This window comes from Delphinus delphis, chromosome 12 (assembly GCF_949987515.2).
Source record: "Delphinus delphis chromosome 12, mDelDel1.2, whole genome shotgun sequence".
Classification (NCBI taxonomy): domain Eukaryota; kingdom Metazoa; phylum Chordata; class Mammalia; order Artiodactyla; family Delphinidae; genus Delphinus; species Delphinus delphis.
Window position 1 is genome coordinate 14,790,856 of NC_082694.2, and position 23,327 is coordinate 14,814,182.

Consider the following 23,327-nt stretch of genomic DNA (forward strand, 5'->3'; position numbering starts at 1 on the left):
CCTCCAACTTTGTTCTTCTCCAATAGTGTTGTCTATTCTGGGTCTCTTGCCTCTCTCTATAAACTTCAGAATTCATCTGTCAATATCCACAAAACTTGCTGGGATTCTGACTGGGACTGCTTTGAATCTGTAAGTCAAGTTGAGAGGAACTGACATATTGAGAGGATATAGTTTTACGATCGCATTTATCTGGCTAATTTATTCACAGAATGATTTTGGAATTAAGGAATGCTCATAACCCCTGAGCATTTTTGTCCTTATGTGGATAATCAGTGTTTATCCAGGTGCGTGGATGGGCAGAATAATGACAAGCACTCTTTCCACCATTCAGATAAAATCATCTCAATGTAGGGTTGGTTTGTCTGAATTGTCTAAGAGGTCCTGAGTTTTCCATTCCTGTTTTCAGGCTGAGGAAAGAGCATTCCTGGCTCGTTGTCAGGCCGCATCTTCCATTTTCCCTCAATACTCTGTTGGGTATCAGTGGAAACAAGGTGAGTCAGATATTCTCCTGGCCCTGGAAAGGTCTGCAATCCGGAAAGGGAAACCATGGTATCAACGCCTGCAACAAAAGTTTTCCTCTAAACCTCAGGCCCTTGATTTAGGTCCAGCACAGCACCAGCTCCCACGCTCCCCACCCCATCCCCAGATGAATCTGCTTGGTGCCCAAAAAAACCCAGTTGAAAGGGTTGCATTCCAGAATAGCATTCCGCACTGCCAACTCATTTGTGTTGTCTTCAAACACAGCTTACTCTTTAAAAATCACTGTCAGCTTATGGTGATCACCCAGCAGTTCGTTCCAGGCAGATGACAGCTTTCCTTTCTCTGTCCCTCCCCGCTCTCCCCATGCTGTCTATCAAAGACACCTTCCTGAGCCCCTGCCGGCTGTACAGCTCACCTGGCCTTAGGCCCTTTGTCGTGTCATATACTTAAAGGTGTGTCTCAGAACTCCTGGAGAGAAGGGGTTATGACTCATATTTGCTCCAGAATAGTACTAGTCATGCCTGCCTCTGCACCTCCCTAAAATCCAACCCCATAGCTGTATTTATGGGAACAACTGTGAAAACTCAAAGCTTTGAAAAACTGGACAGATTTCCTTGTCCTACCCTAGTGACAGATGCTCTTCAAATGCTATTCTGTATTACCAATAAGAAAGGCTCATAAGTGAAAATAAACTTGCGAAATGTTTGGTTGAAATAAACATAAAGCAGGTTTTTTTTTTTAACTTTTCACAGCCTTTCCATATGCTTTTACCAATTTATTTAACCAAGCAGTTTCCTTTTGAGATACCAGAATGAACATTCCCTAGCCACTGAACCATTTCAGAAATCCAAGTCTAAACCCCAGTAGGGAAATACTTTTTCTTAAGGAAGTTCTCATTTACATATAATTAATTATAGTTTTATAATATATTTATAGAGTTGTCAGCAAAATGGAGGAGTAGACAGGTCCAAACACCCATCCTTCCAAAGAAACATTGAAAAAAGTACCAGCAACTGTCAGAACCAACTTTTTCAGAACTCTGGAAAACAAAGGTTTATAGCAACCAAGAAGATGCTGTATTAAGAAAAAAACCCTTCAAAACAGAAAGAAAGCTTTGTGGCATTTTTACTTGCCCTGGACAAACCTCTCTCCCGGCTTGGCAGCGGTCTTGAAGACGGCAGCCTACATTCTCAAATGTGAGACCCTGGTCCCTAGTCCCAGGGAAAGAGAGAAGACCTTATTCCTAAATTGTCATGTTTGCCCCAATCTAAGGGCCATCCTGAAAGACTAAAGGTGCTCATCTCTGGTTTGCCTATCTTGGAATTTATTCAGGGTGGAAAAGCAGCAAGTTTTGCTTGAAAACATGTTAAGGATTTTTTTTTTTTTTTTTTTTAATGTGCAGAGCCACCTGGGGCAGAAGATTACAAGAGACTGCTCAAAACCTGGGAGGAAAAGCCAGGGAGAGGATTTCTTTGGGATATTAGTGCATTCAAAAGCAATTGTGTATACTGGGGAATTTAGAAAAGCAGGACAGGAATTATGCTCAGAAAAGACCTGAAAAGACCCCAGTTTTCATTGCTGCTTGACCTATAGGCTTGGTGCATTCAGAAAGTGAAGGCTGAGGCAGAATCATAAATGGTCTGGCTAAGTGTTAAGAGTGTCCCAGCACAGAGCCAATCCATAGAAGATTGGGAGAGGTGTTTTTGTTTGTTTTTTAAGGTTCTGAAATTCAAGGAAATCTCTGTCAAAATACTGGCTGAACACAGCTAAGCCTTCAATAATTCAGAACAGAAAAATCCCTGGGAAGGGGGAGATTCTGATTTCCAGAATTATTCTGGAATATTGGAATGTCCAGTTTTCAACAACAACAACAAAATCACAAAGCATACAAAGAAAATGGAAAGTACAGCCCATTCAAAGGAAAAAAATTAAATTTACAGAAACCATCCCTGAGGAAGCCCAGATACCACACTTGCTAGACAAAGACTTTAAGCCAGCTGTCTCAGATATGCTTAAGAGGTAAAGAAAACCAGGAAAATAATATACAAACAAAATGAGAATATCAATAAAGAGAAATAATAAAAAGGAACCACACAGAAATTCTGGAGCTGGAGAGTACAAAAACTGAAATGAAAAAAAAATACACTAAAGGGGTTCAACAGCATATTTGAGGAGGAAGAAGAAAAAATAGGTAAACTTGAAGACAGAACAACTGAAATGACCCAGTCTGAGAAGCAGAAAGAAAAATGAACACCGCCCAAGGGACTTGTGGGAGACCATCAAGCTCACCAACACGTGCATTATGGGAGGACCAGAAGGATAAGAGAGAGAGAAAAAGGAGCAAAAGGAATATTTGAAGAAATAATGACTGAAAACCTCCCATATCTGAAAGATATTAACCTATACATGCAAATAGCTCAACAAATTCCAAGCAAGATAAAATCAAAGGGATCCACACTAAGACACATTATCGTCCAACTGTTGAAAAGAGACAGAGAATGTTGAAAGCAACAAAAGAGAAGCAACTCCTCATGTTCAAGGGATCCTCAATAAGATTAACATCTAACTTCTCATCGGAAACCATGGAAGCCAGAGGCAGTGGGGTGACGTATTTAAGGTGCTGAAAGAAAAAACTTTCAATGAAGAATTCTACATCCAGCAAAACTATCCTTCAAGAATGAAGGAGAGGGACTTCCCTGGTGGTGCAGTGGTTAAGAATCCGCCTGCCAATGCAGGGGACACGGGTTCGATCCCTGGTCCGGGAGGATCCCACATACCACGGAGCAACTAAGCCCGTGCGCCACAACTACTGAGCCTGCGCTCTAGAGTCCGTGAACCGCAACTACTGAAGCCCACGCGCCTAGAGCCTGTGCTCTACAACAAGAGAAGCCACCACAATGAGAAGCACGAGCACCACAATGAAGAGTAGCCCCTGCTCGCCGCAACTAGAGAAAACGTAGGCAGAACACTCTGACATAAATCGCAGCAAGATCTTTTTTGACTCACTTCCTAGAGTAATGAAAAAAAAACAAAAATAAACAAATGGGACCTAATTAAACTTAAAAGCTTTTACACAGCAAAGGAAACCATAAACAAGACGAAAAGACAACCCTCAGAATGGGAGAAAATATTTGCAAATGAAGCAACTGACAAAGGATTAATCTCCAAAATTTACAAACAGCTCATGCAGCTCAAAATCCAAAAAAAAAAAAACCCAATCAAAAAATGGACAGGGCTTCCCTGGTGGCGCAGTGGTTGAGTCTGCCTGCCGATGCAGGGGACACGGGTTTGTGCCCTGGTCTGGGAAGATCCCACATGCCGCAGAGTGGCTGGGCCTGTGAGCCATGGCAGCTGAGCCTGCGCGTCGGAGCCTGTGCTCCACAACGGGACAAACACATGAAAGGATGCTCAACATCACTAATCCTTAGAGAAATGCAAATCAGAACTACAGTGAGGTATCACCTCACACCAGTCAGAATGGCCATCATCAAAAAATCTACAAACAATAAATGCTGGAGAGGATGTGGAGAAAAGGGAACCCTCTTGCACTGTTGGTGGGAATGTAAACTGATACAGCCACTATGGAGAACAGTATAGACATTTCTTTGAAAACTAAAACTAGAACTACCATACAACCCAGCAATCCCACTACTGGGCATATATCCTGAGAAAACCGTCATTCAAAAAGAGTCATGTACCACAGTGTTCATTGCAGCTCTATTTACAATAGCCCGGACATGGAAGCAAACTAAGTGTCCACTGACAGATGAATGGATAAAGAAGATGTGGCACATATATACAATGGAATATTACTCAGCCATAAAAAGAAACGAAATTGAGTTATTTGTAGTGAGGTGGATGGACCTAGACTCTGTCATACAGAGTGAAGTAAGTCAGAGAAAAACAAATACCATATGGTAACACATATATGTGGAATCTAAAGAAAAAAAATGGTTCTGAAGAACCTAGGGGCAGGACAGGAATAAAGATGCAGATGTAGAGAATGGATTTGAGGACACAGGGAGGGGGAAGGGTAAGCTGGGACGAAGTGAGAGAGTGGCATGGACATATATACACTACCAAATGTAAAACAGATAGCTAGTGGGAAGCAGCTGCATAGCACAGGGAGATCAGCTTGGTGCTTTGTGTCCACCTAGAGGGGTGGGATAGGGAGGGAGGGAGATGCAAGAGGGAGGAGATATGGGGACATATGTATATGTATAGCTGACTCTGTTATAAAACAGAAACCAACACACCATTGTAAAGCAATTATACTCCAACAAAGATGTTAAAAAATTTTTTTATTTAATACGCTTAACCTACTAGGTTAGCCTAGCCTACCTTAAATGTGCTCAGAACACTGACATTAGCCCATAGTTGGGCAAAATCATCTAACACAAGCCTATTCTATAATAAAGTGTCGAATATCTCATGTAATTTATTGAATACTGTACTTGAAAGTGAAAAACAGAATGGCTGTATGGGTACTCACCAGTAATGTACCCAGCTGAAAGCACACTGGATCTGAAGAATTTTGAAGGATTGAACTACAGTTAACTGCTGGATGGTGGGGATGCTACAGCCACAGGGTCATCAGTCTCTCTTCTGATGAGGCTTGAGGATAGCCGGTAGAAAGACCTGGGGCATTGACACTTGGTTTAGCAGGCATACTGTTTGTTCTTCAGGAAGATAACCAGTTTTGACTGCATAGTTTTTCTCCTCTATGGTAAGCAAGAGCTTCCTGTATCTGCCTGCCAGGTCTTGCCAATCTCTTGTAATTAACATCCATTTCTTCTAACTTCCGTACACCACTGGTGATAGCAGCAAACGCCTCTGCCAGTTTCTTTGCTGTGAACTTTCTTGGTGCCTCGGGTATAACTTCTTCCTCTGCCTCAACTTCTTTCTTCCTCCAGTTCAATCAGCTCTTGATTGGAAGGCTCTTTAGCCTCGATGCCGAGAAGCTCATGAATATCCTCTTTATCAACGTCCCATTCTAGCTGCTTCCCAAGCACTAGCATCTGGTTACTTTACTATTTCGGCAACAGTAGAATCTTTGTTAAAAGCCTTTCAATGCGTCCATGTAGGTCTTCAGAACTTCCTTCCAAATGCCATTCACGCATTGCTGTGTGACTTCCTCGCATGCTGCAGTGATGGTTCACATTTAGAGCGTGGTTGTTTGGGAGCGAATACACCACCTTTACATCAGGATGCGTGTCACAGACACGCTGTGGATGCCCTGGAGCTCTGGCCAGGATCAGCTGGAAGGGGATGTTGTTTTGCCTACAATATTCTCTTGCCTGTGACAAACAGTTAAAACAAAGTCTCCAAACAATGCTACTGTTTCCAGGCTTTCTTATTATGGGAAAAACAAATGGGAAGTTGCTCACATTCTTGAATGCTCTAGGATTCTCTAATGGGTACATTAGGAAAGGCTTTAATTTGAACCCTGCAACATTTCTACCCAAAAGCAGTGTTAAATGGTCTCTGAACGCCTGACATTGTCTTGGACTCTTCATGAATGTATGCGTGTTCTGGCATACAGTTCTAGAACCAGCTTTTTTTCATCAATATTAACTTTTTGTTCCAGCAAATATTTCTCACCCACGATCATCCTATATAGCTCTTCCTTAAGAGCTTCAACACCTTTAGCATCGGCACTTGCTGCCTCACTGTTGAATTTCACATTACGAAAATTATGATGCTTTTGAAGCATTGAAACCTCCCATGACTTGCTGTAAACACTTGTGTATAAAGAGTGAATCGAAAAGACTTCTTGCCTTAGCCTGGGTCATCAGTCAGCTAAGTGATGCACGTTTCTGTATCTGGTCTTCCACGTGACAAGTAATTTTTCAATATCATCCATTAGCCCAGCTCTTTTCTTCGTGATGATGGTGTATTTAATTGATGCTGTTTCACTGCGTCATTGATTCACTTCTTATCCTTTAAGATCGTTATCATCGATGGAAAATTCCTGACTCGTGCGATGATCATTACTGGCTTGCCACCTTCGTGCTGGGCAATTACCTTGAGTTTTATCTCAAGAGTAATTGCCTTCCTCTTCTTCCTACTGGAAGCAGCAGATGCAGATGGGCGTTTTGCAGACATTACAGGATGTGAAAACACAAACCACAGTCTGTAAAAAATGCAAGCAACACAGTACACTGAAGAGTATTGGCTGTTTACCCTCAGGATCATATATGGCTGACGGGGAGCTATCAACATCCATTTCTAATAAAAACTCTCAATAAAGTGAATACAGAGGGAACACACCTGAATATATATGGTGTCATATATGACAAAGCCATAGCTAACATAAAACATACAGTAAAAAATAAAAAAGGAAAATCTGAATAGTCTTAGATCTGTTGAAAAAACTGAATCCTCTGTTAAAAATCCTACTGCACGTTTTCATTGATGAAGTGCTTCTACTAAACATTTTAGAAAGAAACATTACTTCACATACATTTTAAAAACTTATTTATTTACTTATTTGGCTGTGCCAGGTCTTAGTTGTGACCCGGCAGGATCTTTGTTGCGGTGTGCAGGATCTTTAGTTGCAGCATGTGAACTCTCAGTTGCGGCATGGGGGATCTAGTTCCCTGACCAGGGATGGAACCCAGGCCCCCTGCATTGGGAGCATGGAGTCTTAGCCACTGGACCACCAGGGAAGTCCCGTACACATACATTTAAAGCTATACATTCCCATCTAGGCGCTGTTGTAAACTGAATTCCACCACTTTTGAATGGTTGTATTTTTATTATTCCGTCCCAAGTATCTCATTTCCATTCTGACTTTTTCTTGATCAGTGGGTTACTTAGAAGCATGCTGCTTAATTTCTCGACATTTGAGACTTTCAGTTACCTTTGTCTGGGGCAGTGTGTGGTGGTTCTTGAATACGCAATGTGCGCTTGACATGGACGTGTATTTTGCAGCCACTGGCTTTAGTGTTCTAACAAGTGTCCATTTGTTTGATAGGTTCAAATATTTTATATTTGTATTGGTTTTATATGTTTATTGTATCAATTACAGAAAGAGGTGGGTGAGAATCTTCAGCTGTAATTGTGAACTTGTTTTCTCCTTTAATTTTGTCCAATTTTGCTTCATCTTACTTTGAAGTTCTGTTATTAGGTTCATACTTAGGATTATTGTATCTTCCTGCTGAATGAATCCTTTCATGATTGTGAAAGCAACTTCTCTCTGGTAAAACCCTATCTTAAAATCACTTTGGCATTAATAGAGCCATATTTGCTTTCATACAGTTAGCGTTTGCATGATATAACTTCTTCCATGCTTTTACTTCTAACCTACAAACTGTATCTTTTGTAAGTAGTATGTAGTCAAGTCTTTTACTTAATCCAGTCAGACCATCTTTATCTTGCAACTGGAGCACAAGTATCGTCCACTTGTTGAAAGTTCGCTTTACACTACTTCAGTTTTACGAAATACCTACGTTAGTACCTGTTTTTGCTAACTGAAAGAAATCTGAAGAGGATTTTTGCTTTTAGCAAAAAAAAGGCAAAATGTGAAAACAGCATTCAGCGTTTGTTTTGCAGAGAGGTGTTACAGAGGCAGCATGCATCCTGAGCAGTGAGAGCGGCACTGCCAAGCTCCTTCCCGGGAAACTACACTCAGCATCTCAGCATCAAGGCGCCATAGCTTGGAACTGTGTCTGTGAGCATCTGTGCCTTATGTCTATTTATTTGTGCATCCATCAGCTGGATGTGTCCTAAGGTACCTGCTTCTACGCTCGCGAAAAGTTTCAGAGGAAACCTCTACTTTCAATACTTCTGAATAGTGGGGGAAACTTGCATTTAGAAAAGTCCCACTTCTTCCTTCTTTCCTGCCTTTTTAATCAATTAAAAAAATAAGGATGTCATTTTCTCATTCAACTCCAAAAGCTTTTCCTACTTGGAGTTAATTTTTATTTCGGTTAAAATACACATAACACAAAATTGACCATTTTAATCATTTTTAAGTGTACAATTCAGTGGCAGTAAGGACATTTACAATGTTGTACAACATCATCCCAAACAGAAAGTCTGTAACCGTTAAACAGTAACTGCCGGTTCCCCTTGCTCTCAGCCCCAGTAACCATCATTCTACTTCCTATCTCTACTCTAGGAACATGACTGTCCCGCATATAAGTGGAATCATACAATATCTGTCCTTCTGTGTGTCTGCCATATTTCACTTAGTGTATTTTCAGGACTCATCCATGTTGTAGCCTGTGTCAGAATTTCTTTCCTTTTTAAGAGACTGAGAAATATTCCACTGTATAGATATGCCACATTGTTGATCTGTTCATCTATTGGGTTGTTTCCACTTCTTGGCTCTTGTGAATAATGCTGCTATGAACATGAGTCTACAAGTACCTGCTTGAATCCTTGCTTTCAGTTCTTTTGAGTATAAACATAGCAGTGGAATTGCTGGATCATGCGTTAATTCTATGTTTAACTTTTAGAGGAACTTTATCCAGACTTCTAACAATATTGTTCCACTGTTCCTTAAGATTATCCATGAATTTACAGTTTCCATTGTACACCGTTTTTTCTTGCATCATGATGTGGGTTGCTTTTTTTTCTAAGGATATTCTTTTTTTCTTTTTCTTATTATTTTTTTTAATCCTAAGGATATTCTGAAAAGTTTCTTCAGCAAGGGCCTGAAGAGAAACTGGCTTTTATCTGAAAATGTCAGTAGGAACAGGGAAAATCATTTTGCTGTGTCTAGACTTATTTTCAGGCATGTTCTCTGGCACAGTAAGAGTGGCATCTACTTTCTTGACACCCCCCGTTGTTGTTAAGAAGTCAGCTGTTAAGTCTGTCACCTCTTTGAAGGTTTACAATGTTTTTCCCCATTCTGGCTACTTTTTTGTGTGGGTGTGGTACACGGGCCTCTCACTGTTGTGGCCTCTCCCATTGCGGAGCACAGGCTCTGGACGCACAGGCTCAGCGGCCATGGCCCACGGGCCCAGCCGCTCCGCGGCATGTGGGATCTTCCCGGACCAGGGCACGAACCCGCGTCCCCTGCATCAGCAGGTGGACTCTCAACCACTGTGCCACCAGGGAAGCCCTCTGGGTACTTTTAAGAACCTATTTGTTTTGAGCACAGGTGTGGCTATTTTATTTATCTTGATTTAGTTAGGCTTCTTCAATCTGACATGTCAGTACTGGAAAAATTTCAGTCTCAGAATGTCACCGTCCCTCACCAGTCTCTTAATTCTCTGTCACTGATGGTCAAACCTATACTTTTCCGTGTCGCCTTACAAGTTAACACTTCTTTACAGTTTCCTGTTACTCAATGCTGTCTTGTGTTATTTTTACCAATCTTTCAGTTTGTAAAAGAACTTTTTTCTGCCACTTAACTCATGTGCTGAATTTCTAATTTTAACCATCATGTCTCATTTCTGTTAAGTTCTATTCAGCTTCTTTCCAAATCTGGTCATTTCTGGCAATCTCATTCTTTCATCATATTCCTATACTCTCATTTCTTCAAACATACTAAACACTTCAGAATATAAAATAAGTGCTGGATCATTCCGGAACCTACAAACTCTGCACGTTTAATATGGCAGCTTCAGGTTTGCATTGACTCTTGCTCGTGGTAGCTTTCAGTTTCCATATTTGTGGATACAGTGCATTTGATTGTGAATAACAGTCCTTGGAACTATCTGTGGGACTCCTTTGAGGCCTGGCTTGAAGGTGATTTTCTCTATAGAGAATTCAAGTTTTCCTCTTCTTTCGCCTATTGGAGATTTCTAATCAACAGTGCCAATTCTAGATCCAAAACTGTATAAAGAAGCTTCTGGTAAGAAATTCCCAGGCAAGACGTTTCCCACTAAGGTAGGTAGATATTTCTACTTATTCTTTTCAGAAAACTTTGTTTTTGAAAGTTCATCCATGAAAGATTTTGGTTTGAAGTGGGCTGACGTTAGGCGGGGATCTTCGATCTCCTACTCTGAGCTCACAGGTAAAAATCCAGGCTCTAGGTCTTTGTCTGCACGACTTGATTTCAATTTAATTCCTTTTAGTACAGCTACAGCTGTCTAGGAGAATCAATCAAATCAATCTTCTTTATTTTCTTTCTTCATAGAGATGATTATTTTAGATACTACCGTTCTAAAACTTGTAATAATTTCATTTTCCTTTGTAAACTCTTACACTATAATGGGTCAGAAGAGAGACAAAGAATTTTGATCTCTTACCTTTTTAGAACCATTTAACCCGTCACTATCTGGTTTTTGGTTAACTGTCACTTCTAAAGGTAGTTAATCAGTGGTGTTCCTTTACGGAAGTGTGACAGGAGTTTCAGCTTGGCTGGGGAGAAGCTTGTTCCCGTGTTAGCATTGTAATAACCACTCAGAAATCACTAGAGCATCAAATTTCTGTGCTTTTAAGATGAGTTCCTGGCGCAAACTCTTACACCTGTAACACTGATGAAGTGTGTGTTGACTCTGCAACCAGAGAATAATGCCAATAAACGGAGTCAAAACATTATATGAATACTTTAATGCAAAATGCTTAACACTTAAAATTAGCAAAGCTTCATTTAAATTAAAACTCCGTTTAACTAAAGATGGTTAACCCCAAGAATGGTGCAGTAGTTGACCTCTGCTATATAATGCCAGCCCTAAGGCAATACAACATCCAAACGTCGGTGGTCGCTTCCTCCACTGCCCTTCTGAACCCTAAGGGGTCGGGGAGGGGGTACTCAGACACAACAAAACACAACCCAAATAAACTGCGCAGTGATTCCTAAGAGTTATAACCCATTTGACTAAGCTGTCCAACCACACAGCTGGGGAGTAACTGCAGGTCTTGTTCCAGAGCTGATACGGGCTTCTGTTTTTACAGCTGGGTAGAAGCTCTGCACTAGGTGAGAAGTCACAGTTTAAGGATGCATGTTCTGTAAATAGTTACTACATATACACATTTAGTGTCTGTAAACACTAGAAATATACATTAGACAGAGTACCCTTACCAGGTGGGTACAGTTTAAAAAAGAAGATGAGGTAACATGAGTCTCAAAGTCCACAGGATTCCTGCCTGAAGAGTTTGAACAGCTGCCAGTAATTCACTTCCAATGTGCAGGGGTAAGGCGCCTCTGGGACCCTCAGGGTTTGCCAAAACCGGATTCACTGGCTTTCAGCATAGCAACCGCATCTTTCACTGCATGGTAGATAACATTCTTCACCTGAAAAAACGAGAGAAAATATGGTCAGTTTACCATGAGATCTAAAATCTGTCCGTAAGAATAAACCTTCCCCCTACCAATTTTATACCATGCTCTTGAAATTTAAAACTCAAAATTCAATATGAAATGTTAATAATACTTGAAAGGCCCCTGGGCTCCTTTAGGCTGTTATTTTATACACATTTTAAACCCATGCCCCCTTTGAAGAACTTAAAAGCTCATTTTCCCCCTTCCAGAGGCTTTGATCCTACGTGGCCCTGCCCCCAGTGAGCGCAGACACAAGCAAGCCCCAAGGTACAGCTCTATTTTTCAGAGTTTATCTATTTCCCTAGTTTTCCAAACATGGAATCATGTTAGATGACTCACTACTGAAAGCCTCTAAACCAAAATGAGATTTCCTCCATGTTTATTCCTCCTTTGCCTAAGTAGGTAGCAGGACTAGACATAAAGCCAGTTCATCAGCTCACTGTACCAAGTGTGGTGGTATGGCCAAGTTTGCTGATTATTTTTATAGGGTCGGTAATGAGCTACGGAGCCAGAGTCAGAGAATGCCAGGAATCACGGCCATTTTTACCTGTAATTTATCTTCATGATTCGTATGAGTCTGTGACAGATAGCGGAATTCCTGAGTAAGCCAGAAGCAGTGTTTAACATGCTCTGGAGAAACGAAATCTTCAGCCACTTTGATACAGCTATATAAGTTATGAACCTGGAAGACAACAGGCCACACGGTCACACGTGCCGAAGTTTACAGCGTAAGGAGAATGAAGACTAAAGTAATGGCTCTTGCCTGATGCGGAGCTCCTGCTGGGATAAATACCACATCTCCAAGAAACTGCACGATGGCCCAGCCCTGGACTCCATACTCCTGATGAAGACGCTTCCTTAGTGATCGGTCTAAATACCAGCTCTGATCATGAATGGGATCGTGGTCTGCGGGGTTTTCTTGACCTTGCTCTTCTGATACCTAGAACACATTCCGAGTATTATGAAACTGAGTGACACGCTGGGTCTCCATGAGGGCATTTTGCCCCCTGGACAGTGTGGGCAGTCAGTCAGTAAATGTCAGGCCTTCTTTAACACGTGTCCCTGTTGGCAGAAAGAGAAAATAGCACTCAAAGACATTAACTGAATGACCCAAGGGGAAACTGAAGGAAAATGCGGGTTCCCTTCTGTCACTTCCTGTGAACCGTGAGTGGCAGTCTGCATATTTTTGTCAACACTGTTAGGACAGTATCTTGGCCTAGGCTTTTGAATGTCAGTAGACTTAAGCTCCTTAGAAATAGACTTGCTAGACTGCAGTTCTTAAACATCTGTATTCACTTAACAATGTGAGTTATGAAAGAGTCCCACAGTTGGCTGTAGGTTAAACTCGTTTACTCTAGACCCAGTATCTGGCAGCACAGACTCAGGGTGACACTATCAAAGGGACAGTATGGCGACCGGCAGGTTTTCTGGAAGAGTCAAATTATCCTTAGCGAGAAACATGTTGATTGAAGCAAATGCTGGTTAAGGGTCTAACCTGGCACCAGGCAGCAGGCTAGGAGCGTTCCTATCCACTCCTCGTGAACAACTGAAGAATACCAGCCACAGATATCTGGGCCGCAACTGGCAGCCTCAGTGGCGAACAGGTTAAAAACTGAATATGCCCATCTTTCCAGCTGCCTAGAACTTCCACACAGAACCCTTGCTGAACAACCTGCTAACTACTGGAAACCTGGAATCTTCAAAGTCCCTGTATCCCTTTCCCGCATAAGCTAATGGCCACAGTAGGGTGTGAGGTCTTCCTGACCTACTACTAAATGAGGGTGGATAAAACCAACAGGGACCTCAGTAACTCACTTGAAGCACAGCTATCAAGAGCAGAGAAATGATACATGGACTTCTGAAGTGCTTAGATTTTTAAGGCAATAAAAACAAATAGACACTACGTGATCATCAGAGGAACTACCCTGAAGGGAGAGCACAAAAACTTCCAAATGCACTATGACATAACACACAGACATAAGAAAAAAGATAAGTTTCCCTCTTTTCAGAGGTGTGAGCCTAATCATCTAGAAATCGTTGTTCCTTAGCAACCAGCTTCAGCCTATCCAATCTGAGATGCACAGATCTAACTTTCGAAGCTGCGATTATTCTCCAGTAACCCAGTCAGGTCTCGACATGTAGTATAACACTGCTATTCTGCCTCTCTCTCTTCACATGCCATAGGGTAAGGAGCACACCTTTTTAAGAAATTCTCGTATCTTCTCTGTGTCCTTAGCAGCATATATGTGCCAGAGGGCTCCTGGCTTCTCTTTTCCTTCAATAAATCGCTTTATCGTGAGTTCATCAGAATCTCCGTCTTGGATGGTCTTAAGGACTTCTGGAGCAAGAGAGAGCAAACATCAGACCACAACGTCCCAGCTCAGAGAATAAGCCCCACTTTTATGCTCAGCACCCTACCTTCTTCTTGGTCACACTGTCCTTTGGGAATTCCCACATAGACCATGACATTAGCCGCATCAGATACATCTAAGTGAAGATTTGTCGTCCCATATTTCCGATCTTCTGGAGTAATTAATCCTGCAAACAGAAAATGCCTTAAATTTACCGAGACAGCAAAGACTGCCTGAGTCTTTCCCACTCCCTGGAATACGTGGTCACAAAACTTAAAAGCTACCTTTCTGATCATATAAAAGTAATGGAACAATATTTAACATTAAGTTATTTTATCCTTTCAACTTTGGGGAAAAAAGTTCTTATTAAATGTTTATTTGTAAGAATAAAAAACCAACTCCTAACACTAGCACTTGTTTCTGGTGATAGGCAAAATAGGTTTCCTCCTGCTGAGAACAACTAAAAATCCTTGATGAAGTTATTTTGAAACATATTTTTTTAATGAGTCAATATGCTGGCAAGAAAAGAAAGCCAAACCTAGAAAGCAGGGCTCGGGAACGTACAGTGGACTCTGCTGAGGCTGGATTTGCCAGAAGGATGTTTGCTCAAGCAGGGGAGCTCAAGCTTTGGTTGACACAGACTAGAAGGACTCTGGGGTAAGACGTAAGATGGGGAGTCTAACAGAAACCCCCCTCAGAAACGGGTAAAGCTGGGACCTCAAATGACTATGTACTCAGTGCAAGAAGGAACGCTGCCCACGTGTTCCTTGGATCCCTCAACTGCGGAAGAGGTGAGCCTGAGCACGAGGTCCGCGCTGGTACTCATAATCCGAGACGCTAACCTCTCACCCCAGGAGAAGGCTCATTTGTTCAGCATCCACCCTGAGGCTCGCCAAGCCCTGCGGTTACCTGGGACGCACGTCCTGACATGCAGTCACTGCTTCTTGAATGGGCAGCAGAGCCAAGCATAGCTCGGGTGGGCAAGCCGAGGCTGTTTTCTAACCTGCCAGGCCCTGAAGCAGCCCTGTCTCATTCGGAGGCCAAGGAACTTCTCTCTGGCTTGCAGGGGTCTGTGGTTTAGGAGCAGCTATACACAGGAGAGGGGACCTTATCATTTCAACCGCGGACCATGGCCCTAGGGCTCTGCTGCACTTTCCTTTCTTTCCAGTTTGCTGAAATATCAGCCCAAGGAGGAGGTAAAGCAACAGATATTGGACAAAAATCATAGGATATATGAGATTTCCTTTAAAATAGTAAAGGAAAAATATAAAGGGAGGAAATAAGGAAGCAATTATGGAAAAAGAACCTGAGAGCTGTTGTAACTGGGGGATGAGTATATGGGAAGTCACTGTCCTGGACTCTCACGTTTTCAGTGCATTTGGAAAATTTTCTATAGTACAAAATAAACAAGTAAAATCTGAGAAGAGAAAAAAACAATTAACACGAGAGAAGGCAAACGAATGAAATGAACAGTTATTCACGACGGCACGGAGGAACACCCAGTCTGATTGCATTTATATAAAGCGCAAAGGCAGGTTAAACACTAAAGAATGTTCTGCAGGAACACGAACATACGGTAAAGCTATAAATGTAAGGAAATGATAAACACAAACGTCAGGGTGTTGGCTAACACGGGGCAGGAGGAAGGAGACGGAGCTGGGAGGAGGGACGAACGGTGAGCAAGTCTCAGAGCCTCGTCAGAAGCCGCTTGCTGGTTTGGCTGTTGCCAAACTGAGTAAAAAGTGTTCCGCAGAAGAGGAAGGAAATGACACCTACCCAGCCGTCAGCCCCAAGTCCAGCCAATCCCAGCTACGGGTGACGGCACACTGATAAAACCAGGCTCTAAACTGAGAGAGCCTGAACTCAGATGGAACCAAAAACAACGGTCCCAGGGAAAGGATTCCCAGAAAATAGAAAATCCTGAAACAAAACACACCATGGACTTTTATGAAAAGAACACAAGCTGACACCGTAGGGGCTGCTGGGTGACAGAGCACTGGGGTTGGAGGCTGGGTCAAGCCTAGATAGGAGACATAAGTCCTCCTCCCAGACCTGCCACTAGATGCCCCTTGGATATCCTGATCAGGTCACCGTCCCCTCTATTGTCCTGAAGTCCTGGTCCCCATGTGTAGTGCTGGTGCTGGAGCTGGAGAGAGGGTGACTGTGTGGTCTTTCCAAAGAGCCTTTCACTCTACGTCGTCTGTAGAGGAGTCACAGCTCAGTCACCCAACTTCTGAAAAATGACCGCTCTCTAATGATGTTTATGATAAGGTGCGAGGTGTTTGAAAATGAACACGTTTTCTTTATTTTCAATCCCTAACTGCTTACTCTGAACGGGAACAATTTTGATAGGAAAAGCTATTATAGAGTAACACTGCCCTCTATCTGTTGGTATCTAGGAGGAAAAGAGTTGCTGTCAAGCCATTTAAACCAAGCCGACTATTTATTTTGAGAACTTCTCAAATAACCACTTCTACCCTGTAAAGCTGCATCATTTCTGTGAGGCATGGATAATCACTCTGCAACACTACACCATTTGCTTTAGCGGAAAAATGCTTCCATTTACGTAAATTCATTGCAAATCTTCCCTGTGAACAGAATATGCCCTGAAGTCCCAGCCATCCAGCTTCTCTGAAGGGCTCGGGGGAAGGGAACATCTGGGCATCTAGGCTGTGGCAACTTCCCAAGGTAAACTCCCCTCTTGGAACGTCCCCTGAGCTCACTCCAGGCGCTTCCCCGGGCGACCCCACCAGAACAGAAGAAGTGGGGGGCTGAGGTCCAAGCCCTCCCTCTCCCAACAGCATCTGGAGAACGTGGCAAAGCTGCCAGAAGACTCTGGCCTGCCACCCTCAAGTCTGAGAGACTGGAGTTGGGATCATTATGGGAGGAAGGAAATAAATCGGAGAAATACAATTCCAAGGGTGTTTTCAGTACTAGCTTAAGTAGCTAACTACTACCCACCAACACAGAACATTGAATTTAAGAGTAGCAGATGCTGAAACAGCTGGAATGCTAGCAGACTGACCTAAACGTCCGGCAACATTAAAACAATTAATAAAATTACATTCATTCAATTGTGTACCATGCAACCGTTAAAAACGATCACACTAAAAACCATTAAGCAACATGTAAAGGTTTTACTGTATAATATTAGGTGTAGGAGAAGCTTTTTAAATGGCATGTGCCCTACAACTGCAACTATGAAACGGAAATATACATGCACGTGGCCAAGGAATGAAAGGAAATATGCAAACATGAAGACTACTGCTGTGTTAAGGGTTAGGGTTATAGACGTTTTCCATCTCTCCCTCCCCAAAAATCAATGTTCCAAACATTCTGACTTGCCTTACTTCTGTAATAATTTTTTCAAGTGAGCCATTTCCTCCTTACCATAAGCATTATACATCTTGGGACCCAGATCTGGCCTAACAAAGTAGTTTGGCAGCCTCGAGGCCAAGTTCAGTTTGCCATCTCTCCTTGTGTACTCAGGCAGTGGAATGTTGGCCATCAGATCATCAAACCTAGGACGAGAGAACCATGAATTTGCAAAATAAGCTTGTGTTTCTAATATATCGTGGGATTTGATTTGTTCCTTCTACACCAAAAGGAACAACGAAAATATCTGTGCTCGTGAAGATGGAGATAGCTATCATTAACAACATTTAAGATTAGCATATGATATCACTTATATGTGGATTCTAAACTATGATACAAATGAACCTATCTATGAAACAGAAACAGAATCAGGGACACAGAGAATAGATTGGTGGTTGCCAAGGGGGAGGGGGTTGGGAAAGTGTAGGAGTGGGAGTTTGGGATTACCAAATGCAAACTGGTATATATAGGATGGATAAACAACAAGGTCCTACTGTAGAGCACAGGGAACTATATTCAGTATCCTGTGATAAACCATAATGGAAAAGAATATAAAAAAAGAGTGTATAGATATGTATTGCTGTACGGCAGTAATTAACACAACACTGTAATTCAACTATACTTCAATAAAAAATAAATTTAAAAAAACCAATATTTAAGATTAGAATTACAGTGCTTATGAACAAAGACATCTTCTTTCTCTCCTACATCCCACATATATATCAAAATGATCTCGAGGGCTTCCCTGGTGGCGCAGTGGTTGAGAGTCCGCCTGCCGATGCAGGGGACGCAGGTTCGTGCCCCGGTCCGGGAAGATCCCACATGCCGCGGAGCGGCTGGGCCTGTGAGCCATGGCCGCTGAGCCTGCGCGTCCGGAGCCTGTGCTCCGCCAACAGGAGAGGCCACAACAGTGAGAGGCCCACGTACCGCAAAAAAAAAAAAAAAAAAAAGATCTCGAATACTGCAGACAAAAATCTGAGCAACAAATTCCTGATGATAAGTAGTGACACTAAGGGATATATTATTCATTAGTTCTGAGGATTCTCTGCAAGGTTCAAGCTCAATTCAGGAAAATGGATCTAGCAATTCTGCTGTCTCATCTAAAGCAACGGTATCACTGTATTATACCCAACCCTAGCATGTCTGATCTCACTCCTGCCTCCACATCAGTGTGTGCACGTCTGAGTCGGCCTCTTCTCTGGCGGAGCACTACAGTGGAAATGCGTGGAGTTTTCACTAGTGAACCAGATTTAAAAGTCAGTAACTTCATCTTACCACCTCAAAAGAAGTTTATCCTACCAAGTCAAGGACAGGATCATCTCTCCCCTCCCCATAATCGTACCTGGAGGGCATCATATCTCTAAAATCTTCTCCTGGTGGCCAGTCCTTAAGTTTCAACACCATTGGCTCTTTTTCATTTTTCAAGCGGTCTGCAAGGTAACCGGAATTACTGAATTGCTACTGTTCATAACTTGGAAACAGACCAAAATGGATGGCAAATGAGCACTTTAAGCCTTAACAATGCAAATAAAACTTATCTCTGCAAGATCTTCATAACCTGATACATCTGATATACAAATATTATTTTTCAACATTCCCCTCCTGCAAATGGCCAATTATTTTATTTCTACGGTGCCGAGAAATCCATTCATACCCAGGAAGCAGCAAGGGGTAGCAAACTGAAGACCACCAACGAGTCTGTGTTGCAGCCCTGTCTTTTCTAAATGCTTATTCAACTGCTACTCCTTGAGATTTCAGCCACTCCCTTTTGTCTATTCCACATAGGCGGTGTTTTGACAGATCCAATCTCCTCCTATACAGTGTTCTAGAAGAAGTGAGCAGCCCCCCAACTAACGAACAGCAATTTAACAATCAAAGGGCCACAGATTTTAGAAAACCCAGTTTTCTGAGGCCAGCATGAAATAGAAATGACTTACTTTGCTCAGAGAGACTGAAGCTACCTGATGTTCTGTCCAGGGACAGCTAGGGCTAATAGGGCCCACTCTCCCCCACCTCCCCATCTTCTAGGTGACACGTACAGGGTTTAGTCAGAACTGTTTTTTTGTAATAGCACAGTTACCCACTGCAGGTGATGTGAAGGAACCAAGAACCAAGGAGCTCTAATTGAAAAAAATACGTTGACAATTATGAGTAACAGCAATGATAACTATCATTTCACTTCTTGCTGTGTTCCAGTCTCTGCTCAAGTGTTTTAACCATTTAGTCCTTATAACTAAATCCAACATCCCAGTGAGATCTGGCACTATTTAATACTTCTGCTTTTGGATGAGGAAATTGACATATGCCTGAGGCCATCCAGCTATTGAAATTAAACAGCAGAACTGAAACTGGAACCCAGTTTCAAACCTTATATTCATGAGGACTAACATTTGTATAGCGTCCTGTAGTCATCCGAGTCCCATAACCTAGTTTGAACAGGTGCACACTCCAGGAGACAAGAAACAGAGGAAAATACGGGTACAGTGTATGTTCAGGACACCAGTGGCGTCTCAGCATGGGTGGTGTACCAGGGGATCTGGGCAGCAGAATCATCAGTATGGAAAAGGCAGGCTGCGGTGGACTCTGGGCTGCCGTAACCATTTGCAGGCATGAGGAAGTGTGAGCCCCAGAAAGATGCAATTACCAAGCTCACGTACACAGCAAGTACATATCAAGAGTCAGGATTTGAACCCAGGCCTAACTGGAGAGCACACTGTAGTACGTGTGGCCCTCGATCCCCTTTCAAAGGACCTGCTGCCCAGACACGGCTTTGGGGTCTGCGTCAGCTGCAGAGAGCTGTCCTGCCAGGTCATGCCCTCCGTGGGGCACCACCACCTGGAGGCCGAGGGAGATGAGGGGATGAAGGCCCTGACTTTCCCCACTTCAGCCCAGTCTGAGACAATGAGAGGCGATGCCTGCTACAGAGCTCCCTGCCAGGCTGGCTGAGGCTCCGCTGGCCTCTGCCGCAGCCCGCCCCTCTGCCAGCCCGGTCCTGCTTCCTCCCCCATCTCAGACGTTGATCCCCAGGGAAACACCTTACGTCTGAAACCCAACCTTAACCTCTACGTGTGGAAACCCCCATCATGCCCTACTTAGAGTTAGCTAAACCTTTGTTCTAAAGTTCGTTGAAAGTGCGGGCCATAACCTGCAAACGTGGGTTATGGGAAATAAGGAAGCAGGAGATTACAAGGTAAAAATATGTCGTGAAAGAATGAGAATGATAAATGAGCAAAGTTGAATTACTGAGTCTAATAAGAATGAACTGGCCAAGCCCTCCAGTGCGGGTGGGAGCATGAGGCCAGGTGCCTGTGCTGACGAAGGGGTTCTTGCAAACAGTTTACTGACTGGCCAATGCACGGAAAGGGCCCAAGCTCGGCACCAGACACTCAAGCCTCCTTACCACCACCATGCCCCTCGCCCAGGTGAAGCAGGCAGTGACCCCTCGCCCAGGTGAAGCAGGCAGTGACCAGGATAACGTGCGTTCAACGGATTCACGTTCTCTGGTACTTTCAGCTCTACCTATCTTGTTAAACATAATGAAGAGGCTATATAAAACCACGAGCTTTGAGTCACAAGCCCTGGCCCTGTGCTCCCCTCCCCTTGGGCACATTTCTGTCACAGGACAGACCTGGAGCCACCTGAAGAAGAGGTGACTAAAACCTCACTCTCTAAGGAACTACAAAGCAATCTGCCTCAGTTCAAAAGCATAAACTTTGTAAAAAGAAAGGGGAAGAGGAGATAAGACACTGATTTTAGACTCCAGAGTCACAGAAAATGCTGTCGCTGCCGCTGGAGGGCCACAGACTGCTGCTACTCCCGTGCCCCCTCCTTTCACATCCTCAACCCCCTTAAAAGGTCTTTAATACATACTCGGAACATCTTCAAATCCATCCCAGAAGTCTCCTACTGTGGCTCCTGTGATGATTTCATTGGTTCTGCAATTAACGAGGTCAACTTCCTGATTTCCAAACTCTTTCCTGAAGGATTCTGGTTTCCAAAGTTCAGTGTTCAGTTTATGATGCACTCCTGACACCATCACTGGCTAAGAGGAGAGAACGAAGACTTTAGTTTGAACTCCCCCAGCTCCGTCCCTTCACCCGAGGCAGCCCTTTCTCAAACAGCTGCTGACGTGTTTCTCTGTGGCTGGTCCGCAGTCTCAGATCCCAAAGTGACAGCTTAGTCCCCTGAGTCACCTGCTACACACACCCCTCAAACTACACTAGTGAGCTTCTAAGAGCAAGGATCACACCTTCCAACTCAGATCCCACTACTCACAGAATACCAATGCCAAGGCCCAGGGCTGGGCAGGGGGTGTGAAGCAGAGACAAAGGCAGCGAGAGCGCCCGGTCCAAAGAGGATGCTGCCTCTGGCCTGCAGCTTATTGCTAGCAGGCAGGGATATGGCCCTGGATTGCCACGTCTTTGGTTATCCAAGACAAGCCACAAATCCTGATCTTTATGTGAAAGAGCCTGACTGAAATACTGGCAACAAGTTCAACTTTTAAAAAACATTATCTAATCTAAACAGAACATGCTGGTGGACTGTATTCGGTCTGTCATTGTCATCGTGAGCAAATCTCGTTAGAACACAGGACTGAAAACAATAATTTTTTTTTGGTTAAATACATACATTTTTCTATTTGGCAATTCCCCAAGTCCTGGCCTTGTCCAAGGGCAAAGTGTTCCTTTAGTGAGGACTCCATTTGGCCCAGAAGAGAAGACAAAGATCCAGAAAACATAAACGAAAACAAGAAGGCAGAGGAGCAGGTCTGCGAAGCCACACGTCTCCTGAACTATCAACCAGACCTTAAGACTGAACATCACTGCCCTTTAAAAAGCAGGCTCCTTCCCCTGGGAGACTACACACCAGTTCCAGGTTGACACCACATGGCTCAGGGCCACCTAAGGTTGTCTTCAGCACAAGGTTCTAATTCATGGAAGAGGGATGCCTGATTTTTATCCTATTTTGTGTAATCCCCCAAACCCCACCAGCCGTAGTCATATTCCCACTTCTCCTATTGAAGTTGATCACACAAGAATCACCAAGAGCCCAGAATGCTCTCATCAAAAATCCAGGGATGACTGACTGGAAGCAATCAGAACCTCATCAGAGAACACAGAAGACATGTCTGTGACTCACAGCCACCCTCTGCTCTAACTGTATCCACAGTAAACAATAAGAAGAGATAAAGTATATGCCATTCATAATCCAGGAAGGGGGCGGGGGGGGGGGGTTGTCAGGAGTCTACCAAAGGCACCGAGACGGGGATGTGAAGTGGGTTGGAAAGCAGAGGCCCCGCTTACCTGCCCCTGCTTCCAGCACTCCCTGAACACGTTCCAGTTGCTCTTGTTGTTGGGATCCTGCAGGCACAGCAGGCGACTGTCGCACAGCCAGTAGTGAGGAGTGTCGAAGCCCAGGATGCTGGGCTTGATGGTCAGTCCTTGCGGCCGCTTAGATAAATCGGAGCAGGTCTTATTTTGCACCAAAGAGGCGAAGATGTCATCAAGGATTTTTGGTGTATTCTTGAGTCCATTTTCTGTCTGAATTTGAAAAAAAAAAACCACGAGTCTTAAATATGTCATTTCCTACCATCAAAAAACCCATTCCTGGGCTTCCCTGGTGGCGCAGTGGTTGAGAGTCTGCCTGCCAATGCAGGGGACGTGGGTTCGTGCCCCAGTCTGGGAAGATCCCACATGCCGCGGAGCGGCTGGGCCCGTGAGCCATGGCCGCTGGACCTGTGCGTCCGGAGCCTGTGCTCCGCAACGGGAGAGGCCACAACAGTGAGAGGCCCGGTACCGCAAAAAAAAAAAAAAAAAAAACCCATTCCTATTACGGTAGGGTGAGCATACATTACATATCCAGGAAAGAAGCTAAGCCACGAGAGAATCTTACCCTCAAAAAGG

The 23,327-nt window shown here is 43.5% G+C and overlaps 1 protein-coding gene across 6 annotated transcripts in view; it reads right to left on the minus strand.

Moving 5' to 3' along the window:
• Window positions 1-10,969: 10,969 nt before the first annotated feature.
• The window catches only part of KDM3A (lysine demethylase 3A), a 62,908-nt gene continuing 50,550 nt past the window's right edge, over window positions 10,970-23,327 (minus strand). For 5 of the 6 annotated variants that reach the window (XM_060027399.1, XM_060027396.1, XM_060027397.1 and 2 more), the window contains 9 exons: window positions 22,728-22,964; window positions 21,295-21,466; window positions 18,767-18,854; window positions 17,440-17,570; window positions 14,117-14,236; window positions 13,897-14,036; window positions 12,462-12,638; window positions 12,246-12,380; window positions 10,970-11,671 (listed from right to left, as the gene is read on the minus strand). In XM_060027399.1, the coding sequence (XP_059883382.1) occupies window positions 11,591-11,671; window positions 12,246-12,380; window positions 12,462-12,638; window positions 13,897-14,036; window positions 14,117-14,236; window positions 17,440-17,570; window positions 18,767-18,854; window positions 21,295-21,466; window positions 22,728-22,964 (1,281 nt within the window). In that variant the 3' untranslated portion in view covers window positions 10,970-11,590. Of the gene's footprint in view, window positions 11,672-12,245; window positions 12,381-12,461; window positions 12,639-13,896; window positions 14,037-14,116; window positions 14,237-15,355; window positions 15,440-17,439; window positions 17,571-18,766; window positions 18,855-21,294; window positions 21,467-22,727; window positions 22,965-23,327 lie in introns of those variants that run through there. The other variant, XR_009521506.1, reaches the window with a different exon arrangement.